At 41.2% G+C, this 15,963-nt stretch overlaps 1 protein-coding gene across 1 annotated transcript in view; it reads left to right on the top strand.

Moving 5' to 3' along the window:
• The window catches only part of Agbl1 (ATP/GTP binding protein like 1), a 912,025-nt gene that overhangs the window by 133,375 nt on the left and 762,687 nt on the right, over window positions 1–15,963 (top strand). The window contains exons 10-15 of the mRNA XM_008852348.2: window positions 4,310–4,426; window positions 5,459–6,045; window positions 7,557–7,640; window positions 7,853–7,939; window positions 10,375–10,523; window positions 11,618–11,705. Of these exons, the coding sequence (XP_008850570.2) occupies window positions 4,310–4,426; window positions 5,459–6,045; window positions 7,557–7,640; window positions 7,853–7,939; window positions 10,375–10,523; window positions 11,618–11,705 (1,112 nt within the window). The remainder of the gene's footprint in view (window positions 1–4,309; window positions 4,427–5,458; window positions 6,046–7,556; window positions 7,641–7,852; window positions 7,940–10,374; window positions 10,524–11,617; window positions 11,706–15,963) is intronic.

Below are 15,963 nucleotides of genomic sequence, written 5' to 3'. Positions count from 1 at the left end.
AACTAAAAATATGTCAAGGAATTGCTAAATCCTTCCTAGTTGACAGTCACTCTCCTAGAAATATGATAGTTTGTCAATGAGTTGTAATTCTGTCTGTATTTATCTTGCTGTATGTGGATTTGGATGTTTCTTTGAGTTATAGTTCCTTGATTTTGTCATCTGTAGAGTAAGATCCAGAAGTAAATCTTACCTTTTAAGACTTTCCTGGGGATAAAACCCAAATTGAAGAGCTATCCTAGCTGGAACTGAAGAGATGGCTCAGTGGTTAAGAGAACTTGCTGTTCTTGCAGAAGACTGGGTTCAGTTCCCAGCATCTACATAACAGTTAACAAGCTTCTTCAACTCCTGTTCTAGAGGAGCCAATGCTCTCTTCTGGCCTCCGAAGGCATTGCATGACATGGGTGCACTTGATGTACATGCAGGCAAACACTCATACACATAGCCTAGTGACTTAAATTTAATCCCTGGGACCCACACAGTACAAAGGGAAAACCAGCTCCCACAAATTGTCCTCTGATCTTTGTGCATTCATGTATTTATGCATGCAAACACACACACACACACACACACACACACACACACACACACACACACACACACATGCGTGCGCACGTGCACGACAGTGAGAGAAAATGTAATAAAAATAAAAATAAACCCTATCCCTTCATCTCTCCTTATTTCATCTTTTCTCTCTCCCTCCTTCCCTTTCTTTCTCCTGGCCTCTCTCCCTACCTCATTCCCTGGAGAGAAAGAGGCTTTTGAGTTTTCTATCAGAGTAGTCTTTGACCTTTCTGATGGTAGTGGTGGACATCTAGGATCTATCGCTCATCCCCATCTCTGGGCTTAGACTGCTATTGACAGTCTGATGTTTCCAGGGTTTTGTTGATAAATAGAATCATTTCTGAAGTGATCAGTAGCGAATTGGCTCTTTGCTGTGGCTTGGCAGCACAGGCCTATGAAGTACATGTAGAATCATTTGAATCATACCACACTGCTGGAGCCATTCATCAATGCCACCTTCAACTCCCCTCTTTCTTGCACTTTGATAACTAAATGTCTGATTCACTGTCAGTTGCCTCTTGTATCTGATGCAAGGGAACATGGTACAGCAGTGCCTGATTCCACAGAGCTAGCTAGGGAGGGAGGGAGTTCTGATACCTCCCCATCTCCAGTCTGAAGAGGACAGTGGGGCAAGATGGTGTGGAAACTAAGCAAATATGAAAACCCAGCTGGGAAAGAAGCGCAGATAAATTGGTGAGGGCTGGGAAACTATTCATCAAAGCCTATTGCTGAGGAGATGATGAGAGTCAGCATGAGTCTGAGGTGTGGAACAATGGGGTAGAATCAAAATTAAACTTGATTCTGGGGCACAGCAAGTATAGGGGATCTGGTCTTTCAACAACTACTTATTCCTTGGTGAACTCTAACATTTGCTGCCCAAGATGTGGATAAGGAGTCAGGCCTGTTTCTTTTCTACTGACAGGACTAACACAGGTCTTTACTTGTGGCATTTCTCATTTGAAAAATTCTTTTGAAGATTTAAAAGGAAATCTATGTGTGGAATGTCTTGGGAGTTGAGTGTTGGGTATACTGATTTGATTAGAAACTGTCAAGGTCAACACAGGAAATGAGAACAAACAGAGGTAAGATGTTGGTTGTTATCCTTATGTACACATTAGGTTTCGGCAAACTCTGGAGAGATAAGAAACAAAAAACTGCACTCATGCCTTCCCTTCCATTTTTCTTTTCTTCCTGTTTGAATTTTTTGTTCAGGTGCTTCCTTAGGTATGATCCACAGGTGTTAGGCTAAGTTCTTAGGGGTGGTTATATGACGAAGAGTTCACAGTCTAGTGAACTTGAGGATAAAGTCCAATCAGGACTTTCTGACTTGAACAAGCAAATCGGAGACAGGGAAGAGACAGTTCCCAAGAGGCCCAGTCTAAGGAACAAGGGTCAGAAGGCATTATCTAGATGAGGGGAAACTGATATCCTGGATGCCATGAGGACACAATAGCAGGCCCATTCCCAGATGAGTATAAATATAAGAACTACGAAAAGTAGTGAGAATGTAGTTGGTCCTAGAAATACAAAGTCCAAGTACCAGGTCGCTGTCTTGGTTTCTCTTTCTCTATCTTTCTGTCTCAGTCCCTCTCTTTGCACGTTTCTGCTATATACACATGCAGATATGTGTATGCTGGTATGTGCGGCTGTGTGTGCTGTGGAGACTAGAGGAGAACGTTAGATATCCTGTTGTATCACTCCATCGTGAGGGACAGGGTCCTTCACTGTACTTGGAACTAGGCTGGCATCCAGTGAGCCACAGTGATCCTCCTGTCTCTGCACCCCGCAGTACTGATTGTAGGCATGCATGACCACAGCAGCTTTTTATGTGGATGCTGGAATCCAAACTTAGGTCCTTATGCTTGTTCAGAAAGTATCTTTACCCATGGAGCCAGTTTCAGGTCTTTGAAGAGCAGAAACAATTCGTGCCCCAGCAAATCTACTTTGCTGTTTTACCAACAATTTAGCCAATGACAAGACAAAAAATAGTGGGTGTGACTGTGTCCTAATAAAGCCTTGTTTAGGAAGACAAGCCACAGTTTGCCAGCTTCTGCTCTAAGGTGCATAGGTCAGTAGCCACACTGTGTCCTAATAAAGCCTTATTTAGGAAGACAAGCCACAGTTTGCCAGCTTCTGCTCTAAGGTGCGTGGGTCAGTAGACACACATGGAATGAACTAGGTAGGCTACCACTGCTGACTTACATGATACTCCTCACCCAAGGCATACCAGTTGGAGCACAACTTTACTACCTGGTGGAGACAATATTTCCAGTGGTTGACCATGCTGTATTCTTGTTGGGACCACTCTGGGTTGTGTCCAGAGAGGAACAGAACTGACAGACAGATCTGGAAAAGACATGAGTGGTGGCTATGGAGTTTGGGACTGATGTGTATGGTGCCTGAAAATATCATCAACTCAAACTCATGGGATTTACTTTTCTTTTGATTTGGAGTTTGGAGGAAAATTATGTAAGATGGATGGGACATTGTATTTTCTTCTTCCTCTGCTTTAGAAATTTAAGCATTTATTTTCCACATTTATTTGACTAGGCCTTTGGGACTGCAGGTTTTCCTTAGCTTACCAAATATGCTTCTAAAACACATGGTAGGTATTTCTCCGCCGTTTTATTAAGGAAATTTGATCTAGGATATAGAAAGAGAGAATTTGGGCCGTTTGTTCCTGGCTATAGTTTCTCTGTAAGATTCCACAACCCTTGGAAAGCACACGTGTTCAGAGGAGTCAGCATCATCTTTAAGCTATTATAGAATGATAAAAAATGAAATTAATCAGATGATTTACTCAATGGAGAGAAGATGGAGAATACTCATAACCTTTTAACTGTACAGAGACCCAGGCACTGCAGCAGTCCCCTGGAACTGCTTGCATCCTTGGCACTACTCAACTGCCTCCCACTCTCCGTCTGCTCTTCCTCAACTGCCTCTCACTCTCCATCTTTCACTCTCCATCTGCTCTGCTCTTCCCCTTGTACACATGCTTCTGCCCTGCCTCCTTTCTGTGAGCAAATTCAAACTGTTCCTTCAGCGAGAATTGTTTTCTTTACTTGTGGCCCTTTGGGTCCTGTGGATCTTTATTTTATCACAGTGGCCTCTTCTGTGAGACTTTCTTGGGTCCCTCAGACTCAGCAGCTTCCCACACTCCAGCCTCAGTCCCTAGCCCATCACCCTCCTCCATTGTTTCCAGGTCATTATCACTGTTGTAAATGGCTGTATTCTCATCTTTGCCTTATTTCTGTCTCATTTCTCTCACTAATAAACATTGTTTCCACAGGACCATGGACTCTTGATCCTTTATCTTTGACTCTTCAGTACCTAGAAAGACACTTGCTTATAGCAGGTGCTCATTAAACATTTGTGCAGATGAAGCTCTCAAACAGCAAAGGTAGATAGGTGAATAGGAATGATAAGAATAATTATGTTGTTATCAGTGAATGCAACAGAGAGTATCTCTTATAGTATGTTTTATTACTTACATGGTTTATCTTGTTTTTATTTCTGATGAAGGCTGGTAAATACTAACATACACATCAAGAAAAGTTTTATATCTTCATTCTTTTCAGTTTAAAAGTACAGTCTAGTAAGTTAAATTCTTTACTCGCTGGGCTAGTATAATAATCTGAGTGTAATGAACTCACATAAGATCATAAAGAAGCACATCTTTATTTTGCCTTGATGCCTTGGTGAGGTAGATTTCTTGACTGTGACTTGTTCTTGGACTATTCCGTTCTAGGATGATGACTTAGAAACTGATGTAAATAAGCTGTGTTCTAAGCCTGGTCTTGACCGAGCTGAAGAGGAACTGATGCAATATGAGGCGGTGTGTCCTGAGCTCTCCTACAGCTTTGAGGTAGGCACAGGCTGTGGTCTGCTCCCTGGTGATACACGGCAGGTTTTACAGAACCTAGGAACCCAAACAGAGGTGTCCAGATGGAACACATTGTTGATCATTACCAATGTGTTCTTGCGATCCTTCCGAGAGCAAGCAAGAGGACAAAAAGATGGTACAGCTGGGATGTATGCAAGGGCCCAAAGGTCTGACACTCTGTCCCTAGGACAGAATTAGCATAAAAGTATACTGAACTACTCATGGCCTGGTGGACATATGCCCTTACCCATGAGAGAAGCAAATGAAAATTCTGGATTATTGAAGTGTTCTTTTGCCAAATTGGGAAGGCCATCATAGATGGATTGTTCAAGGTAGTCATCCTGATTCCAGACTGTCTGCGTGGAAAGGCAAACTGCATATCTTAGACCTGGTGGTGCTAATCCAGTATGTAGGTGCTGCTGCTGCTGCTGTTGCTGACATTAAGACCTGCCTTTTGATCTCCATTATTTTCTCATGGCTCTTAATGAATTAGGAGTATGGCCACATCAAAGGGGAGAGCCAGGCACATGTAGAAAGAAGTTGATGTATCCTATTTCAGTCTAGAAAGCAAAAGAAGATCAGTGGACAAAGTTTCAGAGAAGGAAATTTCAGTTCCGTGTAAAGAAGTCTTAAAAAATAATCACAATTGTCCTCAAATCAAAGGCACTGCCAGGGGCACAGTAAAAGGTTTTCCTGCGGCTATCAGTGAGTCCCTTGTAAATGAAGTTCAGCCAGATTGTAACTGAATGGGGGCTTGAAAAAGGAGTTTATGTACTGTGTAGACTTGTACTAGACCTACCCAGATCTCCTTCCAAACATGATTTTTTTTTTTTTTGTGATTCTGGCATTTATTTGACACTTAAAGTTTAGTTTTTCTTTAGCTGACTGTGGGAAAATCTCCCATATTATGGGGGTTATACCTAGCTCTGGGTTCAGACAACTAGCACAGGGATCAGATTGCATTTTCTATCTGGAAGGAAACATTATAAACTTATTTCTACTTTGAACTTCAAGGAACTGGACCCAAAATATGGAGATGATCTGAACTTCGAAGATACTCAGCACGCCAATCATGAGCTCATTCCAAGTGCTGCTTTCCCACGGCAGCGACAACATTGCTTCAACCCAGACCAAAGTTCCTGGGGAAAAGAAAGAGAAGATACAGTCCACACTTCCATTCTGAGCATGGTGAAGACAGGGAAAGCCACTGTACAGAGATCCTCTAAAACAAGACCTGGAATGAACGCATACCAAAGTGGCAAGCAAAATGGTTTGGGGACAGATTCTTTTGGAAATGATACCCTTGACATTCAGACTTTCCTAGAAGAGGATGCTTGGGACATAGAAACAATTTCTTGCCCAAGAATAAATGCCTCCTTTCCCAACTCTACTAAACCGAAAGAAACCAATGACATAGTAGAGAAGCTTTTGCATACACACCCCAAGCACATCCCTTTCCATGATCCTGGTCTTTATATGGCCAATGCTAGGAGAACCAGATCTGCTGTGGGTTTCAAAGCGATGGCATTTCCTGATTTCTGGGGACACTGTCCACCTTCTACCCCTCAGCCCATGCTGGATCGCAAATGTGGAATACAGAGGTGAGAGTTACTGACTTGGGATCTGTTCTCTCCTTTAATATTTTTATAGGTGGAATAGTTTGTAGAGATCATCTGCTATCGTAGGAAGTATTTGTCCAGAGTATTTTAAGGCCTTTGGGAAACTTACAAACATATAATCTTGCCTCCAAAACTAGGGCATTTGAAATCTATGTATGGCTAGTGGTAAGCATGTATTTCCTGACAAAGGATTCCTTGAATGACTATAATGCAAATTTTTGAATCCTGTCTGAGGTAAGCCATGACAGCAGAGGACATTATCTAGTGTCACCAAAACCTGGAATATTTCCTAAAAGGTAGATTCTCATAAAAATAAGGAATTGATTATTTAGAATTTCTTATATGCTGTAAGTTGGTATTTGATTTCTTGCTAATAGAGAAGAGTTACTGTACTTCTATTTCATAGCTCCAAATTTTGAGAATGGTTTTTCTGTATGACTGAGAAACAGACTGAAAAAAAAACCCTCACATATTCTCCAGGGCAGAACCTGGAGTGATAGATTATTCCCAGAATGTCAGAAAGATAGCATTGTCTTTGGCTCAGCAGAGTGAGATTAAAATGAAATCTGATAAAGTGAAGGAAAACATATTTCTCCTGAGGAAAATGGGTATGCATATCCTAAGGCAGTGGAACAAAATATGAAGACCATAATCTTTCATTAATTTATATTTCATGTCTTCAACAAATCATTCTTTTGATAGTAGGTCCCACGAACTGTTCCTACTTTGATTCTTGGCTGACCTCTCTGAGCTCATTCCCTCAACGTTAACTGTCATGCTTATGTTCCTAAGAACATAACACCCTGTTAGGGGTGGTCTGGCCCCACCTTACCCCTGCAAAGAATCTGTGCCCCTTCCTTCTCAGCAAGGGCTTCATATTTGGCTCAGTGTCAACATTCTCCTACCCTACGTCAAAGAAATGGACTGGAAATGTGAGGAGGGAATTGAAATCCCTCCTCAACTTTTCTCCTCTCTCTTGTTTAAATCTCCTAGATACTTTGTACCCCTTACACAGAAGGCTGACCTCAGCCTGCCGGAACAGATAGAACCTAAGGAATATGATGTATAAATGTACAGAATGAATAAAAAGTACAAAGACTTACTGGAGCTGCCCAAGCCTCAAGGATGCACAGTCAATAGTGCTAATGTCTCCCTCACAGATCTCTTGGTGCAAGGGATCTCTTATTCATACAGCCAGAAAGGTTGTAGGACCCTAACTCAAATTCTCTTGACAAGTTTCTTCAAGCTAAGAATCCCTTAACTAGAATCTATCATCTTTGCTTTCTCTATTCCTACTCCTCTGCATAGTTTTATGTTTTAATAAAGAGGAAAATGAAAGAGGGCAGTGCTGTCTGCACTCCAAGATTGAGGGCTGTTAAGCTTATCTCTTCTGTATTCTCTAATGACTTCCAAGACCCTCTGAGGAGACCTTATGATGAGTGAGGTAAAGAGTGAGGGCCAGCACTTACATTGTTTCCAATTTTCTTTTCAAGGATCAAGATACTTGAGGATGTCCGAAGGCTCCTCCAGCCAAGTGATGTTATAAATAAAGTTGTCTTCAGCTTAGATGAGCCTTGGTAGGTGGTCTTGAACTTCCACTGAATGGGAGGTATGGATAATTCTGCTAGTGGCATGCAAGAGGGAATGTTCCATGTTGGCAATCTACTCCTACTTCTAAAAACAGCATGGTGACTGTTCTGGCTAAAATGCTGTAAGAGAAATCTTATCTTTTAAGAAATCCCAAGCACAGCAAGATGACACATTTGCACATTCTCTATTTTATTATTAGGCCCATGCAAGACACTGATTCCAATTGCTTGACGTTCTGCTCCAAGTTTGAATCAGGAAATCTTCGCAAAGCCATCCAAGTGCGTGAGTAAGTAAGGAGAAGCAGACATGGATCCTGGTTCCACGTGAGGGTCGGTGCTGAGTTATCTACTCAGTGACCTTATACTGTAGCTTGAAATCAGCCATTGTGAGAGTATCTTAATCAAGAAAGTTGGCAAAAGTTTTCCTTTCATATACGACTTTGATGTGGGGGCCATCCACTGGAGCTTGGTCTACTTGCCAGGGGCCATACTCATAAAGAAAACTGTCCATCATCCAGCAGCTATGAATTGTCAATAACTCATCAATAGGGGTGAGACTTGGCATTCACTTCCCCCTCTGTGCTGGGATTTTGTCTGACTTGGGCTTATGCAGGTCTTGTACATGCTGTGACAAAAAGCAAAGAGCACAAATTTGATCTTGATGGGTCTTAAAAAATGAGCACATGAAGTTAGGTGAACAGGAAAGAGGGGGTGGATCTGGGAGGAGCTGGGGGCATGAATATGACAAAAATACCTTGTAGGACATTCTCAAATAATTAGCACATAGAAAAGAAAGATTTTAAAACAATAAAGTTTTCCTCTCTAAGAGTCATTTGTCAGATATTTATCAGCATACCATAAGGGAACTATTGGCTGATGCCATAGCAAGGTGAAATGTTTACTACATGCATAAATATGCCTTATGTTCCAAATAATGGCTCCATATTTCAGTGTGAGATGCCCCTCTCCTGGATGTTTATTGCTTCCATTGATGCCAAGGCTGGACCTGTTGACATAGAAGGGTACATGATATTCTCTATTCTTGTACCTCTCCTGGACCCCTCTGACCACCCAGTGGAGTACGCTCCCTTCACATCCCACAGGGCTGTACTTAGGAAATGGCCATCTTGGTCTCTCCATCCTTCATTTCGGGGCCATGGCTATGCTTTTCTGACAAAAATCTATCAATGAGATTTTATTAATAGAAAATGATTCCACAGGCAAGGACAGACTAGGGATGCATAAAACTAAAAGGAAGGAGATGATCCTTTCTCTGTGGTAGTGAATAATCATTTTTCATGTTCTCTTGACATATATGTAATTGTAACATAGAGGAATGGACTAGATTTCCTATATACCAAATGTCAAGTTATGTAATCCTTCTATGGGTGAACTTCTGAAGAATCACACAGTCCATGACAGTTAATGTGTAGTGGCCACATATGTTGGAATCAAACTACCACTTTTGCCACTTTCCAACCAGAAGACTTTGGCTGAGTTGCCTACCTCACTCCTTGCCTTCATTTTCTGAACTGTGATGTGGGAACAGCAATGATATCTACTCTGTTAGGTGTTTTATCAAAGTTAAATAATACAAGTAAACTCTTAGAATAGTGCCTGGCATATAGTGAGCATCAACTCAACACCCCCTATTCACAGACACGTTTACTATGACTTGAGCTCAGAACTTAGTATAGCTCAGACCAATATGTCTTTTTTTTTTTTCCAGTTTATCTTTTTTGGGAGAATGACATATAATCTTTTCTGTTTTTATACATTAAATATTTCAATAAAGCCCAACGCATAAGAGAGAGTCAAGTTGAGCTACTTGGGCTAATAAGGAAAAGACAATTGGTCAAGATTTCTTTTCAGTTCCCTTCTCTTTCTGTTAACAGTTCAGCTTCTACTTCGTCCAGTGGCTTCTGTTTTTTTCTGTTTCTGTTTTCTCATAGCAAAGTTTGGGCTGATTAAGAAAAGATTTTAGTATAGATTTAAACATGAAGGAGGGAGAGAGGGATGGAGGGAAGAAGGGAGGAAGAAAGGGAAAGAGAGAAAGAGAGAGAGAGAGAGATTGATCAATTCAGTTTTACATACCAAAGTGTGGGCATGGATGGGTTTCTAAAGAGAATCACCTCATTACCTCCTGTTTTCATCATTTCTTCTCTCTAAAGACATGTTCAAAAGATCCAGGAGGTAATACTTCTAGGCAGACAGGTTTCAGTCTACAATGTACCTAAGCTGCTGACCTGGCTCAAGCCTCTTTCTCTCTACATTTACTTTTGACTAGAGAGTAGATTCCTGAATGAATCAGTTGCAGTCAGGGCAGCAGAGTCAAATGGCAGAACACAAACTTCCTAGTAAGGACTTTTTATAACCACATTTGGATTGAGCACCGTGGGAACAGTAGGTAATTTAAGGGTCGTAGACTTTCTAGAACTGTCCACAGGACCCCTCTGACTACCCAGTGGAGTAGCTTCACTCACTGCAAGGAGCTCATTAGTATGACCCTGACACCCACGGTGTGAGGTGTAGGAGTAGGACTCTATCAGTTAGCTCTGCTCTGCTCTTATGTCTTGTACCGATCTTTGCTTCTCCAGAAATTTCCCTAAACAATGTCTTTCATCAGGGGTCAGGGATGGTAGAGTATGCACAGATTAGGGTAAAACTGTTCCCCTTTTTAGAAGAGCACCTCAGTCTTTCGATCTTGCTTCTGACTCTGCAGGTTTGAGTATGACTTGCTGCTCAATGCTGATGTGAACAGCTCCCAGCACCAGCAGTGGTTCTACTTCAAGGTGAGCGGCATGAAGGCTGCTGTCCCTTACCGCTTCAACATCATCAACTGTGAGAAGGTCAACAGCCAGTTCAACTATGGTATGAGCTCCTGGGGGATCAGGGAGCTTTCTGAATATGCCAGTTGCTTCTTAGCTGTTTATATTATTATCAGAATCCTCTTTTGGAGTTCCAGAAGGTTTGAGGGTAGACTGATGTGCTTCAGTCAGTAGTGTGGCAAGGCAGTGGCCAAGGGCACAGTGCTATTTTGGGAAGGAGGTAGGAGATCATCACTCTGCCATGGAATGCCAGTAGTGCACATAATATTCTAGTATGTTCTGAGGTGCATGACGCCCTGAACTTTTGAGTCTGGTAAGTGCTCTTACGTCTGCTCTCCATTTTCTAAATATCACAGGAGTAAATGTATTGGCCTGTTGTTGCAAGGTAGGACACCTGAACACTGCTTTTATACTCTCAGAAAACTCTGGAAAATGTTTATATTCTCTTGGATACCTGCAATCCACTTGGCGTTTGCTGGCTGGGATCATAATATACTGGGTGATATTGAATGAAGAACTGTTCCCATGTGCCTAGATTCTAGCACAGGGCACTGCCTCTATTTCATACTGCCTAGAATAGACTCTCATGGCTATAGGAAGAAAAAAGATGAGCCTTGACTCTTGAGTTCATTTCACATGGCTACCTTAACCAGTTGTCACCAGCATGGTGATGTTCAGAAGGTAAAATTGGTGTCACTGGCATAAAGTCAAGTGTGTTCAGGGCTGTGTTCCTTTTGGAGATTTTAGGGGAGAATCTTTTTCAGATTCTAGAACTGTGTTGTCTGTATTCCTTGGCTCATGGAGCCTTTCTATATCTTCAAAGCCAGTAACACCAGTAACACAACATCTATAATCTCTTTCTGGTCATATCACTTCTTTTTAGTCAAACCTCCCTTTGCCTCCTGTGATAAGGACATTTGTGATTACATTTAAGGCCCACGGGGATAATCACCCCAGCTCAGTATCCTAAAATTAATTACATCTACAAAGTCTCTTTGGCCATATATAGTTAACATTTACAGCTTTGAGGGATTAAGAGGTGGATTTCTTTGTGGGGGATCATAATTCAGCCAACTATAATGTTCTTGCTTTTGCTCTTTTTTCTTGTGGATTAAGACTTGCTTTTATTTTGTGCAGGGATGCAGCCGACCCTCTATTCTGTGAAGGAGGCTCTTCTCGGTAGACCTGCTTGGATACGGACAGGCTCTGAAATCTGTTACTACAAGTATGTTAGAGTGCTGTGGCATCATTTGCTCTCAATCTTCTGCATTTCCATGTTGATCTTATAGAGATCCACAACCTGTTTGTTTGCCATGACTGTAGTCAGATTGCCATTGTTTTGCCCCTAAGAGACATAAGGTTAAACAAACAGTACTCACAATAGACCCCAAGAATCTTAGGAATCACTGAAAAATGGTTTCCTTTCACTTACACACATTGAAACTTTTAAACCTTATTGTCAAGTATTAGAAATCGCATAGACTGAACCTATGAGTTGTGTATCAATTCTTAGTTCTGTTACCTATTTGCATTGCACCCAGTGAACAGAAAATCTGAGCTACTGTACCCTGTGGCTATACACCCAGACTTCATTTTTCTAATGCACAGGGGCATGGCTATGTGACAAATGTACTTATGCAAGCCTTCTTCCACAGCAAGGTAGTTTTTTGTGCAGAATAAAGAAGGAAGGGTTGCATTATTCATTTTCAAACTCCGATCAGTAGCCAGTTTCATCAGTTTAGTCTGTAAAATTGTGATGGAATCTAAATTACCCATATTTTAATGAAAAACAGATTCTAGACTTATTTATTGTTACATGTACATTTTTGTTTTATGGGAAAATACAATTCAAATACATAAATAAAGGGATGGAATTGTTAGGACAGGTAAATTGTATGTAATTCATTATTAACTCATTGCTAGTTTCCTATAAAAATCAGTAGGCTAGTACCTATATTTTTGATAAGTCTTAAGTCTTTCTAAAAATACAGAGACTCCTAAAACATCATTAGTGGATATTTTAGAGTTTAGGATCATTTTCACTATGTAAAAGAAAGAAGGTATGTATTCTTAATGTCTCTTGCCTTTGAGACTCTGAGGATTGTATTGATAGGAAAGGTCAGGGGTCTTGTTGCTCTGTTTAGATAAAAGCAGTAACCACCATAGAGATAATGCAGGCCTGCAAACACAGAGCTCAATTGACTCACAGTCTGCAATAACAGAGTTGGCAGCTTTAGTCCTTGATATATTAAGATAGGAATCCAAATAGCATTTTCATATATTCTTTAGAAGAATAGCAAAGTATTTCAATTTTGTTGGTTTTCAATTCACCTAAATGAGAATTACTGCCTGGTTCACTTATCTCAGGACACAGAGGACTTTTAGGGTACAATGAGATTTAGGTTAAAAATCACCCCAGGGTTGTAGAGTTCACAATTACAGGGAATGAATGAGAAAATCTAATTTAAAATTTATTGTATCAGGAATCACTTTTAATTTCCTCTGAACAAAGTTATTGTCAATAAATGTAAAAGACAATGTAAAGCTGGCTTGGATCTGGAACTTTCAGATTGATAAAATGGAAGGTTTTGCATTTTTTATCAACGAGATAGAGCTTACCCCGGAGAACTGTGTAATAGGAACCAGGTGTCTCCCCAGAGAAGGACAAAGCCATACATCCACAAACACAGTCCTGGCCTAAGGGAAGCCAATGTTAATAGCTTTCAGATTCATTAACAAGACAATTGTTATGTGATTAAAGAGTAACCGAGGGGTAAGATGAAAACCATGCATGTATAATGTGATTCATTCTTCATATTCCAGCCGTGAATACAACAGAGATGAATGGATAAGACTGCTACATTGTAGTGGAGTTTGTTTTACAATTATTCACCACATTATGTTAACACATTTCCAATAATATGATGTAACAACAGGCTAGATATGTGCAATCTCTATTCACCCACAGATCACAACACTTCTGTCTATTGTAAAATGCCTTTTATTATACAGTATCTTTCACTCTGTTTTCCCATCACAATCTGTGATTGGATTTGCTGTAGAGGATTTCTTTACTTCATTCCTGCCTTTATTCTCTCTGGTATGTTAGGGAGAGCTTTACCCCCTTGTTTCCTGGTCTCTTCTATGTTAGTAGAAACGCAGCTCTATTATCATTATGCTTACGCTATTAAATTCCCATAATTAGTGCCATGTTTTAAGGGATGTCAGAACCCTAACTGGAAGGAGAAACGAGCTGTGGTACCTGGGTAGCTAACTCAGGGGTTAAAGGAAAAGAACACTCCAAATTCTTCTGGAAGAATTTGTCTCCATTTTCTTTAGAAATTGACAGCAATGATGAACAATTTTGAAGGAAGGTATAGTGACTGCTTTGTGGAGCCAGTGACGATCAATCAAGGAGCCTCCAAATCGTTTTTATAGGGCACACCTAGCAATGAGACATGGTTATGCATGGACTAGGCAATGAATACTTGTTCATAAATTATTTTTAAAATCAATGATATACGTATGACTGTACTGTATTTTTTTATTGAGCTTTTTAAATTTCATAATTTCCCACTCAAATCCAGACCCCCTCCCCCATCCATTCCTCCCCCTATCCACCCACCAAACCCTAGGCACTCTGCCGTTGATGCTGAGTCTTATTCATTCAATTGTTTGTAAGCAAATGTCTGTCAGTGTAAATGCATCCACTGGAATCTAGTCAGTCCATCCAGGGGTCCTATGTAAGTCATACTCTCCCTCACCCAGCAGCAATCAGTCTCAAATATTTCTCAGTCTAGTGCTGGCCTGCAACCTATTTCTTACCTCCCCTTTGGGCCCTTGTTTAATTGAGCTGACATGGGTCCTGTGCTAGATGCCACCTTTGCCATAGGCTCACATGAGCAAGCCTAGTAGCCTGGAAGCCTCCACCTCCCTGTGTTCATGAGCCAGCCCTGGCTCTTACAATGTTTCTGCCTCCTCTTCTGCAGTGGTCCCTGAGCCATGGGTGGGTGAGGTTCCATATAGGAGTCCCATTCTACACTCTACAGTCTCTTATTCTCCAAAACTTGGCCAGTTGAGGCCTCTGTGTGCATCACACTCTGATATACGTGGAAGCCTCACTGGTGAGAGTTGATGGGTGCATGAGCCCTCTCTCTACCCCTTATTCCGCTATGTTCTGTGAGCCTTAGTTGTAGAGATTTGATTGCAGATATGTCACCTAGTACTGGACATCTCCCAGACGTATGTTCTCTGTGCCTGACTAGATGTGAAGTTCTGCAGTAGCCTCCATCTGTTGCAAAAAGAAGCTTTTTTGATGAGTGCTGTACTAGGTATGCTTGTCACTCCAAGGGAGTTCTCTTCTGTCTGGCACCGTATTCGTTGCCAAGCAGCTTCCAGGTATACATATGCATTAATGCTCAGACACTCTATGTACATTTCTCTTAGAGTTTCTAGGGCATCACTTTTGCCTCTAGGTTTCTTAGCCCCTGAGATTCACTCATCTCTACTCTTTTTCTCCCATTCAGCTTCCCTCCTCCCTCCCTCCCTAGTCAGGGTGCCTAGATTATCCCCACCCTCCCCCTAATACTCCCGACTCTTGCCATCTTTCCTGTCCTGACTTCCCTCTCTCTCCCACCCCATAGTCCCTTGCATGTCCCTCCCTCCTCTCCTTCCACTTTTTCCATCTCCCACAGGTAACACCTGTTCCCTACTATCTCCCTTTCAGGTTGTTTCTTTTCCTTTACCTCCATGTATCCTTTCCATCTACCTGGCTCCTGGTGTTATATAAGGATTTATATACTCACATATAAGGGATTGGTGCTATGGCTCACAAATGAGGTAGAACATAGGTCGTTTGCTTTTCTGTGTTCATGTTACTTCACTTAGTATATAACACTCTCTAGCTCCATCCACTTACCTACCAATTTCATAATTTCATCTTTTCTTGCTGCTGAGGAGAACTCTATTTAGTAGATGTACCACATTTTTATTAGAAAGCACAAATGTTAAAATGATGAGAAAAAGGTGAAATAAATTTTTGTTACCTTCTTACACTATTGATAGCTCAGGGTACAATGCACTGGTACAATGGAGTTCACTGTTTAAACGTATATTTATACCTGGATGGTAGCCCATGCTTGTAATCCTAGAATTTAGGAGGTTGAGGTGGAAGGATTCTCATGAGTTCCAGTTCAGCATGGTTTATACAGTGAGATCCTATCTCAAAAACAAACAACTTAACACTTAGACTCCATCAAGCCTGCTACTTTGCAATCTCAGGTATTAGCTCTGGTCATTCTCACTGCCTCATCTAGGCTCCTGGGAATCCTTTCCTGACTCCCTTTTAGGGGTCATCTATACAATTAGTATGATGCTGCAGTATGTCCAGAGCATCCATTACTTAGCAATACCTAGATCCAAAATTTAAATTGTGAAGAAAGTCTAAATTCAAGCCTCACTTCTGCTCCCTGCCGCCCTCAGAG

This window comes from Nannospalax galili, unplaced genomic scaffold, assembly GCF_000622305.1.
Source record: "Nannospalax galili isolate Female #2095 unplaced genomic scaffold, S.galili_v1.0 scaffold63, whole genome shotgun sequence".
Lineage (NCBI taxonomy): Eukaryota > Metazoa > Chordata > Mammalia > Rodentia > Spalacidae > Nannospalax > Nannospalax galili.
The sequence above is the reverse complement of the archived record's forward strand: the minus strand, read 5'-3'. Positions and strand labels throughout refer to the sequence as shown.